Source organism: Sciurus carolinensis, chromosome 3, assembly GCF_902686445.1.
Source record: "Sciurus carolinensis chromosome 3, mSciCar1.2, whole genome shotgun sequence".
NCBI classification, from domain to species: domain Eukaryota; kingdom Metazoa; phylum Chordata; class Mammalia; order Rodentia; family Sciuridae; genus Sciurus; species Sciurus carolinensis.
The window spans coordinates 174,412,188-174,428,697 of record NC_062215.1 but is presented as its reverse complement, the minus strand read 5'-3'; the positions used below and the strand labels follow the sequence as shown (position 1 = coordinate 174,428,697).

General features: G+C 45.6%; 1 protein-coding gene across 3 annotated transcripts in view; it reads right to left on the bottom strand.

The window, feature by feature from the left end:
• The window catches only part of LOC124979999 (nuclear body protein SP140-like protein), a 69,908-nt gene that overhangs the window by 43,304 nt on the left and 10,094 nt on the right, over window positions 1-16,510 (bottom strand). For all 3 annotated transcript variants that reach the window (XM_047545065.1, XM_047545066.1, XM_047545067.1), the window contains exons 2-7: window positions 16,291-16,468; window positions 15,202-15,370; window positions 13,403-13,486; window positions 12,380-12,460; window positions 4,749-4,826; window positions 2,777-2,857 (exon numbers count right to left, since the gene is read on the bottom strand). In XM_047545065.1, coding sequence (XP_047401021.1) covers window positions 2,777-2,857; window positions 4,749-4,826; window positions 12,380-12,460; window positions 13,403-13,486; window positions 15,202-15,370; window positions 16,291-16,468 — 671 coding nt within the window. The remainder of the gene's footprint in view (window positions 1-2,776; window positions 2,858-4,748; window positions 4,827-12,379; window positions 12,461-13,402; window positions 13,487-15,201; window positions 15,371-16,290; window positions 16,469-16,510) is intronic.

Genomic DNA, 16,510 nt, shown 5'->3' with positions numbered 1-16,510 from the left:
AATAAATGTAATGCACCATATCAATAGACTTAAAGTCAAGAATCACATGATTATTTCAATAGATGCAGAAAAAGCATTTGATACAATATAGCATCCCTTCATGCTCAAAACACTAGAAAAAATAGGGATAGTAAGAACATTCCTTAACGTTGTAAAGGCCATCTATGCTAAGCCTATGGCTAATATCATTCTAAATGGTGAAAAACTGAAAGCATTCCCCCTAAAAACTGGAACAAGCAGGGATGCCCCCTTTCACCACTTCTATTCAATATGGTCCTTGAAACTTTAGCCAGAGCAATTAGACAGACCAAAGAAATTAAAGGGATATGAATAGGAAAAGAAGAACTCAAACTATCCCTATTTGCTGATGATATGATTATATACTTAGAGGAACCAGGAAATTGCACCAGAAAACTTTTAGAACTCATAAGTGAATTCAGTAAAGTAGCAGGATATAAGATCAATGCTCATAAATCTAGTGCATTTTTATACATAAGTGATGAATCTTTGGAAAGAAAAATTAGAAAAACTACCCCATTCACAATAGCTTCGAAAAAAATAAAATACTTGGGAATCAATCTAACAAAAGAGGTGAAAGACCTCTACAATGAGAACTACAGAACACTAAAAAAGAAATCAAAGAAAACCTTAAAAGATGGAACAATCTCCCATGTTCTTGGATAGGCAGAATTAATATTGTCAAAATGGTCATACTACCAAAAGTGCTATACAGATTCAATGCAATTCCAATTAAAATCCCAAGGACGTACCTTACAGAAATAGAGCAAGCAATCATGAAATTCATCTGGAAGAATAAGAAACCCAGAATAGCTGAAGCAATCCTTCACAGGTAAAATGAAGCTGGGGGTATCACAATACCAGAACTTCAACTATACTACAAAGCAATAGTAACAAAAATGGCATGATATTGGCACCAAAATAGACAGGTAGATCAATTGTACAGACTAGAGGACATGGACTCAAACCCAAATAAATACAATTTTCTCATACTAGACAAAGGGGCCAAAAATACGCAATGGAGAAAAGATAGCCTCTTCAAGAAATGGTGCTGGGAAAATTGGAAATCCATATGCAACAGAATGAAACTAAACCCATATCTCTCACCGTGCACGAAACTAAACTCAAAATGGATTAAGGACCTCGGAATCAGACCAGAGACCCTGCAGATTATAGAAGAAAAAGTAGGTCCAGATCTTCAACATGTCAGCTTAGGACCAGACTTCCTCAACAGGACTCCCATAGCACAAGAAATAAAAGCAAGAATCAATATCTGGGAAAGATTCAAACTAAAAAGCTTTCTCTCAGCAAAGGAAGCTATCAGCAATGCAAAGAAAGAGCCTACAGAGTGGGAGAAAATCTTTGCCAATCATACTTCAGATAGAGCACTAATCTCCAGAATCTATAAAGAACTCAAAAAACTCTACACCAAGAATACAAATAACCCAATCGACAAATGGGCTAAGGAAATGAATAGACACTTCACAGAAGAAGATCTACAAGCAATCAACAGATATATTAAAAAATGTTCCACATCTCTAGTAATAAGAGAAATACAAATCAAAACCACCCTAAGATTCCATCTCACCCCAATTAGAATGGCAATTATCAAAAATACAAGCAACAACAGGTGTTGGCGAGGATGTGGGGAGAAAGGTACACTCATACATTGCTGGTGGGGTTGCAAATTAGTGCAGCCACTCTGGAAAGGAGTGTGGAGATTCCTTAGAAAACTTGGAATGGAACCACCATTTGACCCAGCTATCCCACTCCTTGGCCTCTACCCAAAGGACTTAAAATCAGCATACTACAGAGATACAGTCACTTCAATGTTCATAGCTGCTCAATTCACAATAGCCAGATTGTGGAACCAACCTAGATGCCCTTCAATTGATGAATGGATAAAGAAACTGTGGTATATATATACAATTGAATATTACTCAGCCATATAGAATGATAAAATTATGGCATTTGCAGGCAAATGAATGAAACTGGAGAATATCATGCTAAGTGAGATAAGCCAATCTCAAAAAAACAAAGGACGAATGATCTCGCTGATAAGTGGATGATGACACATAATGGGGGGTGGGAGGGGTTAGTGTTAGGGTTAGAGTTAGGGTTAGGGAAGGGGGAAAGAAATGGAGGAAGGAAGGACTGTATAGAGGGAAAAGAGGGGTGGGAGGGGTGGGGGGGAAGGAAAAAATAACAGAATGAATCAAACAACATTACCCTATGTAAATTTATGACTACACAAATGGTATGCCTTTACGCCATGTACAGAGAAACAACATGTATCCCATTTGTTTACAATAAAAAATAAATAAATAAATAAAAAATAAATAAAAAAAAAAAGAACCAAGGGGTGGGAATTAGGGAGGGAAGGGGAAGAGCTGGGGAGATATTGGCCAGATTCTGGTGTTACATTGTGTGCATGTGTGAAAATGGAACAGCAAAGCCCATCAATACAGACAGCTATGATGCACCAATAAAATAATGTAGGAAAAGAAAGGGAAAGACAGTCTTCCTTGGAACTTATCATTTCGACCCGAGTGGGGAACGCACATATTCTACCAAGAAGGGTCATACTCTTCCAAACAGAATTCACAAGAATTTCTCCTCGTGTTTCCCACAGAAGTCCAGGAAGTCTACATGCAAAGAATTCCATCTGAGGACTAGCAGGAGAGGGCTCAGAGTGCACCCAACAGCAGACACCTGGTTCAGCCACCACCACCCGGGGCTGGGCAAGCTCCCTCCTCACCTGGTGCACGTCCTGGGGACCAGCAGGAAGCTTCCTCAGGCTCTTCTTTCCCATTCATCTCCAAACAGGCATCGCTGCCCTCTGCGGAAAAGAAGCGAAAGTCCCTAAGTGGTCTCAGGATACAATCGAAGGGGAGTTGTGGAGGAAAAACTCGCAGCAAAGGCGTGGGAAGCTCCAGCATCTCCTGGGTGGTACGATCCCCATCCAAGACCCTCCCAGGTCTGAGCTTTAGGTCCACCTGGCCCGTAGGCGGACCTACTCCCGTCACCACCACCAAGGCCGAGAAACCTGCTGCTCACTCTCCCGGCACACCTGCTTCTCTCCCCGCTCCCCTCCCCATTCCTCAGCACAAGGCCCATCTCTGCCCTTGTTCCAGGGTCTCCTTTGCTTGTCTTTGGATGCACTTCTGTCTCCTCCTCTGCCCCGTCTTTGCACCCTGATTTTTGCTGTCCTTCCCCATCTCACATGGATGGGCAAGATGGATGGGCACACAAGGAAACGCTCATCCCTTTACCAAGAGAATGAGGCCTGGAGAGGCAGGAATTCCAGCGTCAGAAAGAGCATGTTGGTCCCAGGTGGGGAATGTTCAGCTCCAGCCGAGATCCACGGAAGGATGAGCTGGTGAGACAGGCCCTGGGGAATGGTTCTGTCACCTGAGAGCCGGCGACATTGCTGGAGAGAGGATCGTTTCTCCGAGTGTATCTCTGGGCCACTGCACCTGCGGAGACCTGCATCTGAGGACTCACTCTGGAGGCCCCTCTCCCGGAAGTCCCTGTGTCTGGGACCCTTATTCCTGCTCAGGCTGCCACTTCCGCCTTCCCTCCCTTGGACAGTTCTCACTCTTCACGACGTTGGCTTCGATTGACCTCCTCCTCCCGGGTTTCCTCGTGCTTCCTTGCCACGTGGCTGTGATCTGTGTCCACTCACCTCTCGATCACTCGTCCCTGAGTTGGCCTCTGGGTCTTATTTCTTGTGGAGCTTGCCCGGCCCTTGGTCTCTCACTTCCTCCTTTTCTGTTTCCCTGGGTTTTACCTTGACCTCCTGGATGCCTGGAAGTTTTCTATCATTTGCTGTATTTGCCTCATTCTTGAAGCTCTCTTCTCCCAGCTTGATAAAAGCCCTTTGTTTTCACGAGGACCCCAACACCAGGGACCCTGTCCCTCCTCCTAAAGCTGCCTGTCGCGAGTCGGTGGAGGAATTGAACCCCTTTGATTCTGCAGCTCACAGGCACCACACATCCCTTCAAGCCTATTCCTAAGCTGTTCTCCTAGTGCCACCCCAGAGCACGCTGGCCACGCGTCTCAGTCCAGGAGCTGTAGCCGGGCTGCTCCGTGTGGAGGGCATCGCAGGAGGGCAGCGTCAGGGGTTCTTTCTGGTTGTCGGGTTCTGCTCCAGTTCTGCTGCTCCACAGGCTGGGAGCTTCGTGCCGGCTGTAAGTTCTGGCTGTGGTTCCATCTCAGTCTGTGGTCTCCACCCCCTGGTGCTCCAGGCGTGCCTGGCAGGTCGGGTCAGGCCGTGGTGTGCTTGTCCAGCCGTGCCTACACTTCACAGGCTCTTCACGTTCCCCACGTGACTTTGCTAAATCACAAGATTGCGACCAGTCACAGAACGCAGGTCCTTGCGCCCGGTGTTTCCAGAAGGAGCTGAAGCAGCATGCCCCACTCGCCGACCACAACCTGCTGATATTTGGGTTTGACGGGCACATCATCCAATGCCCCTGCGCTTTCTCCTTGGCACCCAGCCTGACTCTGACACACTGAGTCCCCCTAAGTTCTCAGCACAAGGGCACCATCTCTCCTCGTCCCTCTGACAGTTTTAAAATGAAATGGAAGATGCACACAATTCCACCTGTACATAAGCAAAACGAAGAGGAGACAGGCCGCAAGGGAGAAGGGGAGGCCTTTTCCATTCAGACTAGAAAGCAAAGTTCTACGGAGGTCACTGGGACTAAGCCCACTGCCCGGGGACTCACCTGCTTGCAGAGGGAGCCCCTCCTCCGGTCCTCCTCCTGCGCTGCGAGTCACCTGGGGAACTTGGGGATCGCGGGTCTCTGTAGAGAACAAGGGAATGATGAACCTCGGGTGGTTGGGCACACCCCAGGGTGCTGGGACCTCCTGTGGCGGCCCCAGAGAGGTTTCAGAGAAGCTACGCTTTCAGAGGTCTACTGCTTCTTAAGGTGGGTCGCTCCTTGGAGGTGTGGGGTGCAGCGTGCAGCTTCGTCCTGCAACCTGCGACTCCCGCCCAGGTGAAGAGAATGTCCTATATACCTAAGGCAGCCAATCAGCTTAGGATTAGCACAATTGAAGCACGCCCCTCGGTACCAATCAAGAAAGAATGAGGAACATCTGTTGACCACGAGCGCAGAGGAGACATTGACCAATCAGGCAGAAGGTCATGAGAGATCACGCAGGGTTAACACTAATTATGCACCACCTCTTGGCCCAACGCCAGTTGCCATCTTAGGGCTACTTAAACATGTCTCTACAACCGCTGCTTCCTCTCCCTTCTCAGCGTCTCTCCTCCTCTCTCCCTGCCGCCATGGGGTCCCACCTGACCCACCTCTCTTCCCAGCTCTGCTCCTCTTCGACTGTCCGGACTGCCCTTCCCCTGGCTTCTCCTGCCTCCGCCACCCTGTGCCCCCTTCCTGTCATCTGTTTTGCTCTCTTGCACTGGACCTCAGCTATCCCCAGTGGGTGGCTCCAGTCCTGTGCTCTCTGTGCCTGGGATCTCCTCCCCCTCCCACCAACAATATTTTACTTTTTCTTCAAAGTCCTTTTTTTGATTTTTCTTAACTGATACATACATACATAGTAATGGGGTAGCAGGAAATGTCCAGGCATTGTGTCATGTTTCAATCCAGTTAGGCATACTGATCTCCCCATTTATCATTTCTTTTTTTAAAAAATATTTTTTAATTTTTAAATTTTGTACAGACTGCACTTTGATTCATTGTATGCAAATGGGGTGCGTCATTTTGTTTCTATGGTTGTGCACGATGTGGTTTCATGCCATCTGTGTGATCACACATGTAATGATGTCTGTCTCACTCCACCATCTTTCATACCGCCTCCCTCTCATTTCCTTCTACATAATCTAAAGTTCCCCCACTCTTCTCTCACTCCCCACCCCTCCACCCCCATTATATATCATCATCCACTTATAAGGGAAAACATTCAGCCTTTGGTTTTTTGAGATAGATGGCGTGGATATGGGGAAAAAGACACACTCTTACATTGCTGGTGGAGTTGTAAATTGGTGCAGCCACTCTGGAAAGCAGTATGGAGATTCCTCAGAAAACTTGAAATGAACCTACCTTTTGACCCAGTTACCCCACTCCTCAGTTTATACCCCAAGGACTTAAAATTAGCATACTACAGAAACTCAGCCACATCAATGTTTATAGCAGCTCAATTCACAATAGCTAGATTGTGGAACCAACCTAGATACCCTTCAACAGAGGAATGGATAAAGAAACTGTGGTATACATACACAATGGAATATTATTCAGTTATAAAGAAGAATAATATTATGGCATTTGCAGGTAAATGGATGGAGTTGGAGAATATCATGCTGAGTGAAATAAGCCAATTCCAAAAAACCAAAGGCCAAATGTTTTCCCTCATAAGTGGATGATGATATCATTTCTTTATGGTGAAATCTCTCAAAATCCCTTCTTCTAGCTTTTTGAAATTTACCATATGTTGTAAGGACAGTCACCACCCCAGGCAATGGCACACCAGAGCTGCTTGCTCCTATTTAACTGTAACTTAGCAGTACAGTCTGACACGTGGCCCTGGTCCATTCATCTAGAACTGGAGCTTCCTCTTTCCATGCTGAACCCATGACAGGCCCCTGACACCTGCTAACACCCCAGGATGCTGTGCCCACTGTTCTTTTGCACCCTGCCCTTACAGAAACAACCTGCACACACTTCTGTGCACTGTTTTTCCATCTCCAAGAGAGGCTACACGGTACGCATGGCCGTGTCTGAAGGCACTGTGGGAAAAGGAGGTCTAGCATGATTCTGACAGCGACTGTTGGAAGTCTCGCCCAGCTTGTCTCCACCCCTGTCCTCCTCCTCACCCCTTCCACTTGTCTCTGCCTCTTCTCTTTCCTCCTCTGGGCCTTGCTGATGAGGTCCACTGTGACCTCTCTCTCTTTCCCAGCTTGTTCCCACCTCCCTTTCTTCCCTGATGCTAGGCTTACTGCTCTTCCCCATCTCTCGTCCCATTGCTTTCTGGAACCAAGGATCAGAAAAGGCATCTTGGAGATCGTCATGTAACCTCACATGCTTTCACCAGATCAGGGAGCAGGACGGAGAGGGGAAGGGGCCCAGAAGACTGATCCCCATGCAAGGCTAAGCATGTGTAGAGGCTCAGAGGAGCAGGAATCAGAAAATTAAAATCACCCAAGAAGTTTTATACACACTGAAGTAAGAGCAAGAGAGGCAGACACGAAGCTGGAGATTTGGGGAGGAAAATGGATTTCACCCTTAAGACAGCAAGAAGTGATTGACCTCAAGCAGGAAAGCGAAGTTCTGCAACTGGGATTTTTCTTAGAGTCATCTCATTGGGTCCCACAAAATGGATGTGATGGGACAAGACGGGAGGGGAAATCTGAGACTGGAAGCCACTTCTATAGTCTGAGAGAGAAGGGGGAGATGTTGACTAGGGTGTGCGTGTTGCGGGTGGAAAGCCAGGGACAGATGGGAGGTATGTGAGAGGTAGACTCAACCAGACTGGATAAGCTGGGTTGAGGCAGAGGAACCAGTCATGAACAGCTCCCAGGTTGACAGCGGAGAAACAGGGCTCCGTCCTGAGACTGTGAACTCCCGACAGAAGGCAGGTCAGTGTCAGGAAGGATCTCAGGAACAATTCCTGCAGTGTTGTCAGGGGCGGGCTCTGAGGGCCCCAGAGTCGCACCATGGCCTGATCTCTAAGATGGCGCCTGGCAGCTTGCCAGACATAGCTGCACTCATATTCAAGTTTTAGGAAGTAACTCTGGTTGGCTGTTGTACATGAGGCGATCCTGGTATCTGCCTGGAGACTGTTCCTTGATAGGCTGACTTTCCTGGTAGTCTACTCTCTGATAGGCTGATGTTCTCAATATAAGTCTGAGACTGTGGAATAAAGTCCTTTTTGGTTCCTGTGATCAAGAAAAGCGTACGCATTGTGATTGCCCACCCCCTGTGGGCGGTGGGCGATCATAAGTGGTGCCAAAACCCGGGAGGAATATCAAAAGGCCATTGCAGAACTCCTAAACTTCTTAGCTAATAGGAATTAAAAGATCTCAAAAAAAAATAAAGCTTAATTATGTCATCAACAGGTTCAACTACAGGAAATAGCCACCATAGGACAATATTCTGCCCCAGGAAGGGGCCTTACTTCAAGCTCCTGTCCTCAGCTTACCTATGAAGCAAAATTTAACCTGTTTGTCACAAAAGGGGAAAATAAATCCTGGATAGGCAGCCATAGGCAACTCAATAACCAATGGCATATCTCAGTGAGGAACAGCAAAGTAGCTTCATTCTCAAAAGTAATGGAAAATAAGGTCTCATAATTTTCTTTGACATCCAACCTGTCCTGAGGAGATGGCTAAAGTGCCTTAGGCACAAGGTTTCTATTAAAACCTGTTAGATCCTTCCAGATCTCAGTCAAGGCTTACATTGAAATGTAAATAGGAAGCCTAAAGGCTCTGTAGGAGACCGGTCTCAAACCCAAGGAAAAAAAAAAAGGTAAAAAAGAGCCTTACCTAAACTCCAGCAAAAGTAAATTTTATGGTGCCTTACTAAAGTAATTAACGGCCGTATCATTTTTCCAGAACTCTTGTTTTTTTTTTTTTTTTTACTTCTATATATATATTTTTTTGAGCTCATGACTTTTTTGATCAGTTCTATTTTTTATTCAACTAGAGTTTTTGAACATCTGTTACATTGCAATGGAGATTCACCTATAAAGTTTCAAGGCCTTTGATTTTGTGTTATGTGTATGTCATGCTATCTAATGTCATGTTTTGTCTGTATTAAAATTGAGCGCTCCTAAAATTAAAATTTAAAAATGGATCCAAATATTTTTAATTCATGTGATTTAAAGAGGTTCAATTTAAATTGGGTAAACTAATAGAAGTACAATATCTTAAAAATAACTTGCAGGTCTCTAGGTGGTCAAACTAGTAAAATGTTGATGTTAATAAAATGTCTAACATCAATTTTTCTAGGACTTTCCTCCAACAAGAAAAAGCTGACAAATACTGTTCAGGACACTTGTCTAATATCTTGTTTTTTTTTTTAAGAAAATAAGTGAATTAGATAAGAAAGTGCTTGTGTGATGAAATAAATGAGGGTCTAAGTTAGTGCTAAGAAAGTCTATGTAAGTAAAGGGCAAGTTTCAACAAGTTTGCATGTAACTAAGTTGGTTGTATGTATGTGAAACATTTAAAGCTATTTAAGGTTTTTCCTAAGGTGAAATACTAATGTTCTAATATAAACCAAAGTTTAATCTATATGGTAAAATGACATGGTAAAATAACAAGGATTTCTTAGAAACACTAATTTACTCTTAACTTTGTGTCTATTAAGTTTTATTCTTTAGAACAATTAGTCTTAAAAATAGGGGTTTATACAATTATGGTTAAGCAACTGTTAGAGTATTGTACTACGTTATAGAGTCTAAATTTTTCTTTAAAAACTAAATTTGGTAAGAACCAATTTCTCACTAAATTTGAAATAACTCCAACCACAGGTATACCTTATAACCCACAAGGACTCTTTATAAACAAAAAGGGGAAATAGGGGAGACCTTCAGTTCCCCTAAAGATAAACTTTCTCTTTGCCTCTTTAATTTAAATTTTTTAACTCTGGATAATGAGGGTCACTCTGCCACTGAGAGACATGGCAATCATAAACAACATGATAGAGTGACGGTAAAATGGAAGGATGTTATTACAGGACAATGGAATGGCTCGGACCCAGTGTTTTACTGGAGCCGTGGCTTGGTTTGTGTGTTTCCAGAGGACAAAACATTGCCTATCTGGGTTCCTGAGTGACTAACTCGACCAGTGCCAATGCTACCAACAAGTAACTCAGACCAACATACTTCTGATGCTCGTAGCTCCCCTTGAACTAACTTACAACCTCTTTTTAGTCTCTTAGGAGGAACAGTTCAACTATGTATCTCTCAATGTTGGAATGCTTCTAGGTTCCCGCTGGCAGTCTTAATGTGTGTTCCTACCTTCCTACCAGTCCCAGTCTCTTTTACAGATGCGGAATTGCCAGTTACTATCAAGAAACAGGAGAGAATTTGGCATCACAGCGGCTATGGTCACTGCAATAGTGGTTTCTGCAACAGCAGCACTAGCAACTGCCATACCTACAGCAACAGCAGTCAATCACTTGGCCGAAAATACAGCTGCAGCCTTACAGACTAAAGAGACCCTAAACCAACATCTAACAGCAGGCTTACTCCTTGTAAATCAAAGAGTGGACTTACTACAAGAACAAGTGGATATCTTGCAAGAACTTTTGGGACTGGGATGTGTTTATCCTTTAAGAGCAGTGTGTGTCACCCCTATTGCTTATAATAACCTTAGCTCTATGGTTATGTTATCTAAAAATCTCTCTGTCTACCTTACTGGTAATTGGTCATCTACGTTTGATACTCAGAGTCAATGCCACCAGGGTTCAGTTACATCGGTATCTGAGATGTTCTCTTTGTTATCTAAAGCCCTGGGATTGACAAAACAGTGGGCTGGAACAGTAGCTGTTCTGATTATTATCTGCTTAGGGATAGCCTATGTTATACACAGCCAAATCAGAGCTCGCCAAGATGCCCGCTGTCATCATCGATGGGATATAGTACAGGCTTTGACAGCCATTGAGACAGGCACATCCCCCCAAATATGGCTAAGCATGCTGGACCAGTAGTCAAAGACGGGTAAGATCCGTGGAAATGCATACCAACCTAAGACAGGGTTCTGACGCCTAGAGGTCAGAATTCCAATGACAGGTAAGGATGTAATTTGCCATGGACAACCTAAGACAGGCATGGTCCCAAGTAATCTTTTCTTTATTTAAAGAATAAGGGGGAGATGTCAGGGGCGGGCTCTGAGGGCCCCAGAGCCGCACCGTGGCCTGATCTCTAAGATGGCGCCTGGCAGCTTGCCAGACATAGCTGCACTCATATTCAAGTTTTAGGAAGTAACTCTGGTTGGCTGTTGTACATGAGGCAATCCTGGTATCTGCCTGGAGACTGTTCCTTGATAGGCTGACTTTCTTGGTAGTCTACTCTCTGATAGGCTGATGTTCTCAATATAAGTCTGAGACTTGTGGAATAAAGTCCTTTTTGGTTCCTGTGATCAAGAAAAGCGTACGCGTTGTGATTGCCCACGGGCGATCATACAGTGTCTCCTACTGAGGTTCCTGCAAACCCTCTCAGCAAAGGCGCCTGTTACGGAGGTCAGAAGCCTGGAGGTGTGTTTGGGGGTCATTAGTTCACAGGTGGGAGTAGATAAGAACACCTGGGGAAGGGCAGTTGCCTCTGAGGACACTGTGCCACCTTAACAGCTGCAGACACAGCAATCTGAAAACTCTCTGCTCATGTGATCACCTTAGCGCCAGAAGCTGGTTCTGTCCCGTGACTTCCAAGTCCTTGGATGTCGCAAACTGTCTCTTCTCCTGTGCAGACAATGTTCACTCTCTGCTAACTTTTCATTCACTGTCCCTTCTCATCACCTCTGTATTAATCTTGGTGCCCTTCCCCCACAGGCTGTGTCTTAGCATCCTCCCTCTGTTTCTCCCTTAATATAATTTTCTCCATCTTTGAAACTCAGCACCTTGTTTGATGATTGAGCTTATCTCCTTTATTCCATGGTGGGCAAATGAAATTTAAATATAAAAATTTAAATGTCAGTTTTTCTGTCTTATCTTTCTCCCATGTCATCAAAGTTCTCATCTTTTGCCATTGACACAGGAGCATGGCACATTGACAAGGGACACGTCTCCTTGCCAGGTCCTTTTCAAAAGTCTTTCTCAAGAGTTTTTTTTACATTGCAATTATATTCATTATGTCCAAGTCCCTGACACAACCAAAAAAAAAAAAAAATAGGTTGAAAATTATCTCCTTCCCTGATAACCGGTACCCTAACATGGTGACAGATGAATTGCCTGACTGTTTAGGTAAAATTGACAATCATTTGGGAGTTTAAGGTTCCATGTGTATTTTCCATTCTCCCTCTCTTTATGTTCTATACACAAGAAAACCTCACCAAGTCTGAGCTCTTCCTTCTTTGGCTGTTTGTGTTTTTACAAAAGCAGTCCAAAGCTGTGTGTGCATAGTTTGTCTATCTGTGTGCAGGGTGTGTGAGGACAGTGAATGGTTGGATAAATAGAAGGATAGATGGATTGGTGGATGTATGGATAAATGGATAAATGGATGGATGGAGGGATGGATAAATGGGTGAATGGATGCATGGATTGGTAAATGGATGGATGGACAGATGGACAAATGGGTGGGTGGATGGGAGCACAGGAAAGGAAAGGAAAGAATAGGTATTTATGTTGACAGAAAAATGAAACTTTAGATAATAGGTCATTTAAATTCTTATTACCTTCTGTATCATAAGGTAACAACCTGGGCATGTCTTCTGATTCTCTTCCTTCATTCATTTGTAGAGAAAACTTCTGGGACTCTGAAGAGAGAAACAGGAACGTGACAGAGAGTTGACAGTGACCTGGACACCTACTTGGATATGGTCATGCAGAACTGCTGCCGGGAGGAAGGTTTGCTGCACGAACCCAGCTCTGTTTCACTTCCTTTAGCACTTTCTAGGCCCCCTGGCCCTTTCTCCTTCTCGCTCCCTCTCCGTTTTCTGCCTGTAACCTGTCTTCACACACTACTGCATCTGCACCATGAAGCTATTTGTGTCTGGACTTCCTCTTTCTGACTTTAACTATCTCTTTGCATTTCTCTCTTTCTTCCTCTGTGATAGTCTTAACCTCTTGGCTCTGTTATCTCCCTATTTGTTCTTCGAACTCACTTCCATTTCCTCTCCCTACACGGTGTGTCATTATTCCTAACACTCCCTGCAAGTTAGTTTAAATCATTTCTTTCTTCTCAAGCTGCATCCTGCTAGTAGTTGCTCAACACCTGTTGGCATTTCAGTCGAGGATGCACCACATGGAAGACAGTGAGTCCATAATATTATGCTGCCTAGTCACATTGCAGCCATCTTCCTTCCTGATGTTCATTCACTTCCTGATGTTCTTACAAGGAAGAAATCACCTAAAATTAAATTTCTCAGAAAGTATCCCCATCATTAAGTGACACCTGACTGCATTTATCTTCTCTATTTGTTTAGATGAAAAGGGGCTCCCTTGGGAAACTCCATTGGGTACCCCCATCTCCATTCTTATTACTGTGTGTCCTTAGGTCCTCCACTCAGAAGCCCCTCTGTGAAGCGACGTACTGTCCTTCCCCAGCTTGCCTCCCACTCACCTGGGAACAAAGCCACGGCTGAACACAGTGTGGGTTTGTGTGAGGGGTGGTGGGGAGGGAAGGGACGGAGATGTCCCTTTCGTACAGACAGGCAAACACCATCAATGAGGTAGTTGGTGGTTCAGATCATAATTACCTCCCCCGCCACTTGGTAGCTGTTTGGTGGCGGCTTCAGCCTCTCCTCCACTCCAGCTCGAGAGGGCCTTGTGCTCACAGGAAACTGAAGAGAAACATGGAAATAACCAGCCAGACCCAGCGAGGAGGGACGAGGCCCAGGACCTTCCTGCTGGTTCTGGCGTTCAGTGCACAGGGGAGCTTCTCCTTGGGGACAGAGATTCCAAGGACCTGACCTGAGGCCCCCAAAGCCTACTCTCCCCGTTCCCTTCCGCTTACCCCTGTTGCCTTTCTTCTTCTCACTTTCCTGCCACCGCTGCTATGGCTTCCATGCCGTGAAGACTGACACACCCGCCCTTGTTCCTCGCTGCTCTTCGGTGCTGTTTATCACTGTCCCACTGTGCCTCAGATTTCCTTGGGGTTCTCTTCTTCTAGAGCTCCTGCACCCCACGTGGCAGGTTCCAACCTTACTGTCTCTTTCTGGTTTTCCTTGATCTTGCGACTGAATCCTCTTTTGAATGAGAGGCTCTCTACCTCAGCCCCTGATCCACTCCCCGACACCTGCAGAGCCCTGGGGTCTCCCTGCAGACTCTGCTCAGGGATCCCAGCCACCCCAGCCTGCTGCCACCTTCACACAGCCACCACAGTGAGTCATCAGGGATGCTAAGCCCTTGCTTGATGACCTTGACCTGTGACATGTGAGGCCTGGGCACAGGGGTTAGGGAAGGGGCTCCCCACGGTCCATGGAGAGTATGAGGGCTTGACTCTTAAGTGTCCCCCAAGGCCATGAGTTGGAGACTTGGTCACCAGCCTGTGGTGTGATAGGAGGTGGTGGAACTTTTAGGAGGTGGGACCTGGTAGAAGGGAGTTAGGTCAGCGGGGGGCATGAACATGGCCTCTCTCTCTCTCTCTCCCCACCCCTTTCTGCGTCCCAGCCACCCTGAGGTAAGCAGCTCTTTGCTCTCCAACAAACTCCCCACCATGATGTTCTGCCTTACCAAAGGCCAAAGGCACAGTGCTGAGCAACCATGGGCTGAAACCATGAGTCAAAATAAACATTTCTCTTTGTTTATCTCAGGTGTTTTGTCACAGTGACGGGAAAACTCACACAGATATCAGAGCCCAGAGACATGCACAGTTCCCTCTGCGCCTGTGAACTGAGGGGTTCCTGGTTGTAAATAGAATATTGACTTAAAGTGAGTGCTTATGCATTCAGTTTCCTTGATCCCTTTCACAGACTTGGATATCACAGTATGGAAATGCCGTAGCTCTTATTGTAAATCAAGGTGTAGTTTTCACAAACCAACACATTCTGTTCTTCATACTGACTTCTTCTTTTATCCTACGTAAAAATCCTTTATTGTTTTTTTGATTTCCAAATGAAAATCAACAAACTTCAAATTCCTCAAGACAGGGTGTCAGGCCCTCCAAAATCAGCTTCCAAACCCACACTCACGATCTAGCCTCCCTAGATCTGAAAGCGCACCCTCCTTGCCATGCTGTGACTTTCACCAGCTGTCCTTTGTGACTTCTCCTCTCTCGGGAGAAGCAAGTGACACAGGACTGTGTGTCTGAACGTATCAGAGAGGGCTTTCTCCTTCCCATAAAAGGGCATCACGGGAACCCTATGCTGCACATCACCCAAGCCAGGTCCTAGGGTTACGGGCCTGTGTGCGCTCAGTGAGGACACAGGTCACGGACACTCCTTCACGGCTGTGTTCATGCCATGGTTCCTCAGCCATGATATGTCAAGTACTCAGGAAGAGTGAATGGATGAACGAACGGACTTGAACCCCAAACACAACTGAGAGCTTTGGTTACCATTTAGGAAGCTTTCGAGAATTTCCACTAAGTCTGGGTAGGCTGTCAGATTAGTGCTGCTGAACAGCACCTTCAGAAGTGACAGACTGAAGGTCTTCTCCAGCTCCGTGAGGACAGCATACACCACTCTCGGCACTGGGACCAAGTTTGTACATGCTTCTTGAAATTGCTGGAAAACATTGAATGGAGAATTATGTCACTATGGATTTGTGGGTTATAGAAGACTCTTAGGTGGGCGCTGAGACCATTCCTCCTCTCGTGAAATGTTAGAATTTTGCATGTTTGGGTGACTTCTTAAATGTTCTCTGTGATAAAAATAGACTCTTAGCTTTGTGAACCTGGCTTTCTGGAAAGTTGACAGTTATTTTGAAGATAAAAATGTGTTCAAAGTCAAATGTTGTGTGGGACTCTAAGAGCCAGGCCAGGGTATTTCAGGGAAGGTCCTACAGACAATGAGAGGATGTGCAGGTGACTGGACAGTGACCACTGCTCTGCCCCCAGGACTGGCCTGGTCTGCAGGGCTCCAGGAAATAAGTGACCACCCTCCCCCATTGTGATCCTAGCCAAAGGACAAAGACCATTCCTAAAGACAGAGAAGCAGCTTGTCCTCAGTATCCCCAGGGAGACCCACTGCTAACCAGTCCCTACATCCTAGAACTCCAGAAATGTCCAAAGAACAGGAAATGACTTGGAGAGAGAACAGCAAGCATCCATTTCCAAATTTATCCTAAAGTCACAAATTTATCCTAAAGTTGCCCTGTGAGTTCTGAAAGTCTCATGGTCAAGGGTTTAAAGTAAGAGGGTCTGTAATGAAGTACTGCTGGCCTCGCTTAACTTACCTTTAGTGTCCGTTAGTATGTTGCATAAAGTAGCTCAGACGCTCCGCGCCTGGGAAGCATTCCTGCACCCAGCACACCCGCCTCCGTCGCCCCCCACTAACAGTTACCACAGAAAAAGCAATGTTTTCTATGAGGCCTGCTTCTCCCACCGCCTCCTGACAGGAAGGCAAAGGGTCCACTCCCACCCTGAAATTTGGCATGATACAGCGTGGGGCTCGTTTCCCATCCTGAGGAAATTCTCCTCACTTACATCAAACATCTGCTCGGAGATGAAGGCGCGGTCTCGGAGGCTCATGAGGAAAGGAAACGGCCTCGTTATTGCACTTGCAATCTCCACCTTGTTTCTTCTGAAATGCCTGAAAAGGTGTTCGTGCAAAACCTGTTCCTCTACACTCTCAAGCTCTGTGTTCTGGAGCTCTGTGGCCACCCTAAGAAATAAGGATACAACAGACACTGAGTTTCCCAGGGGC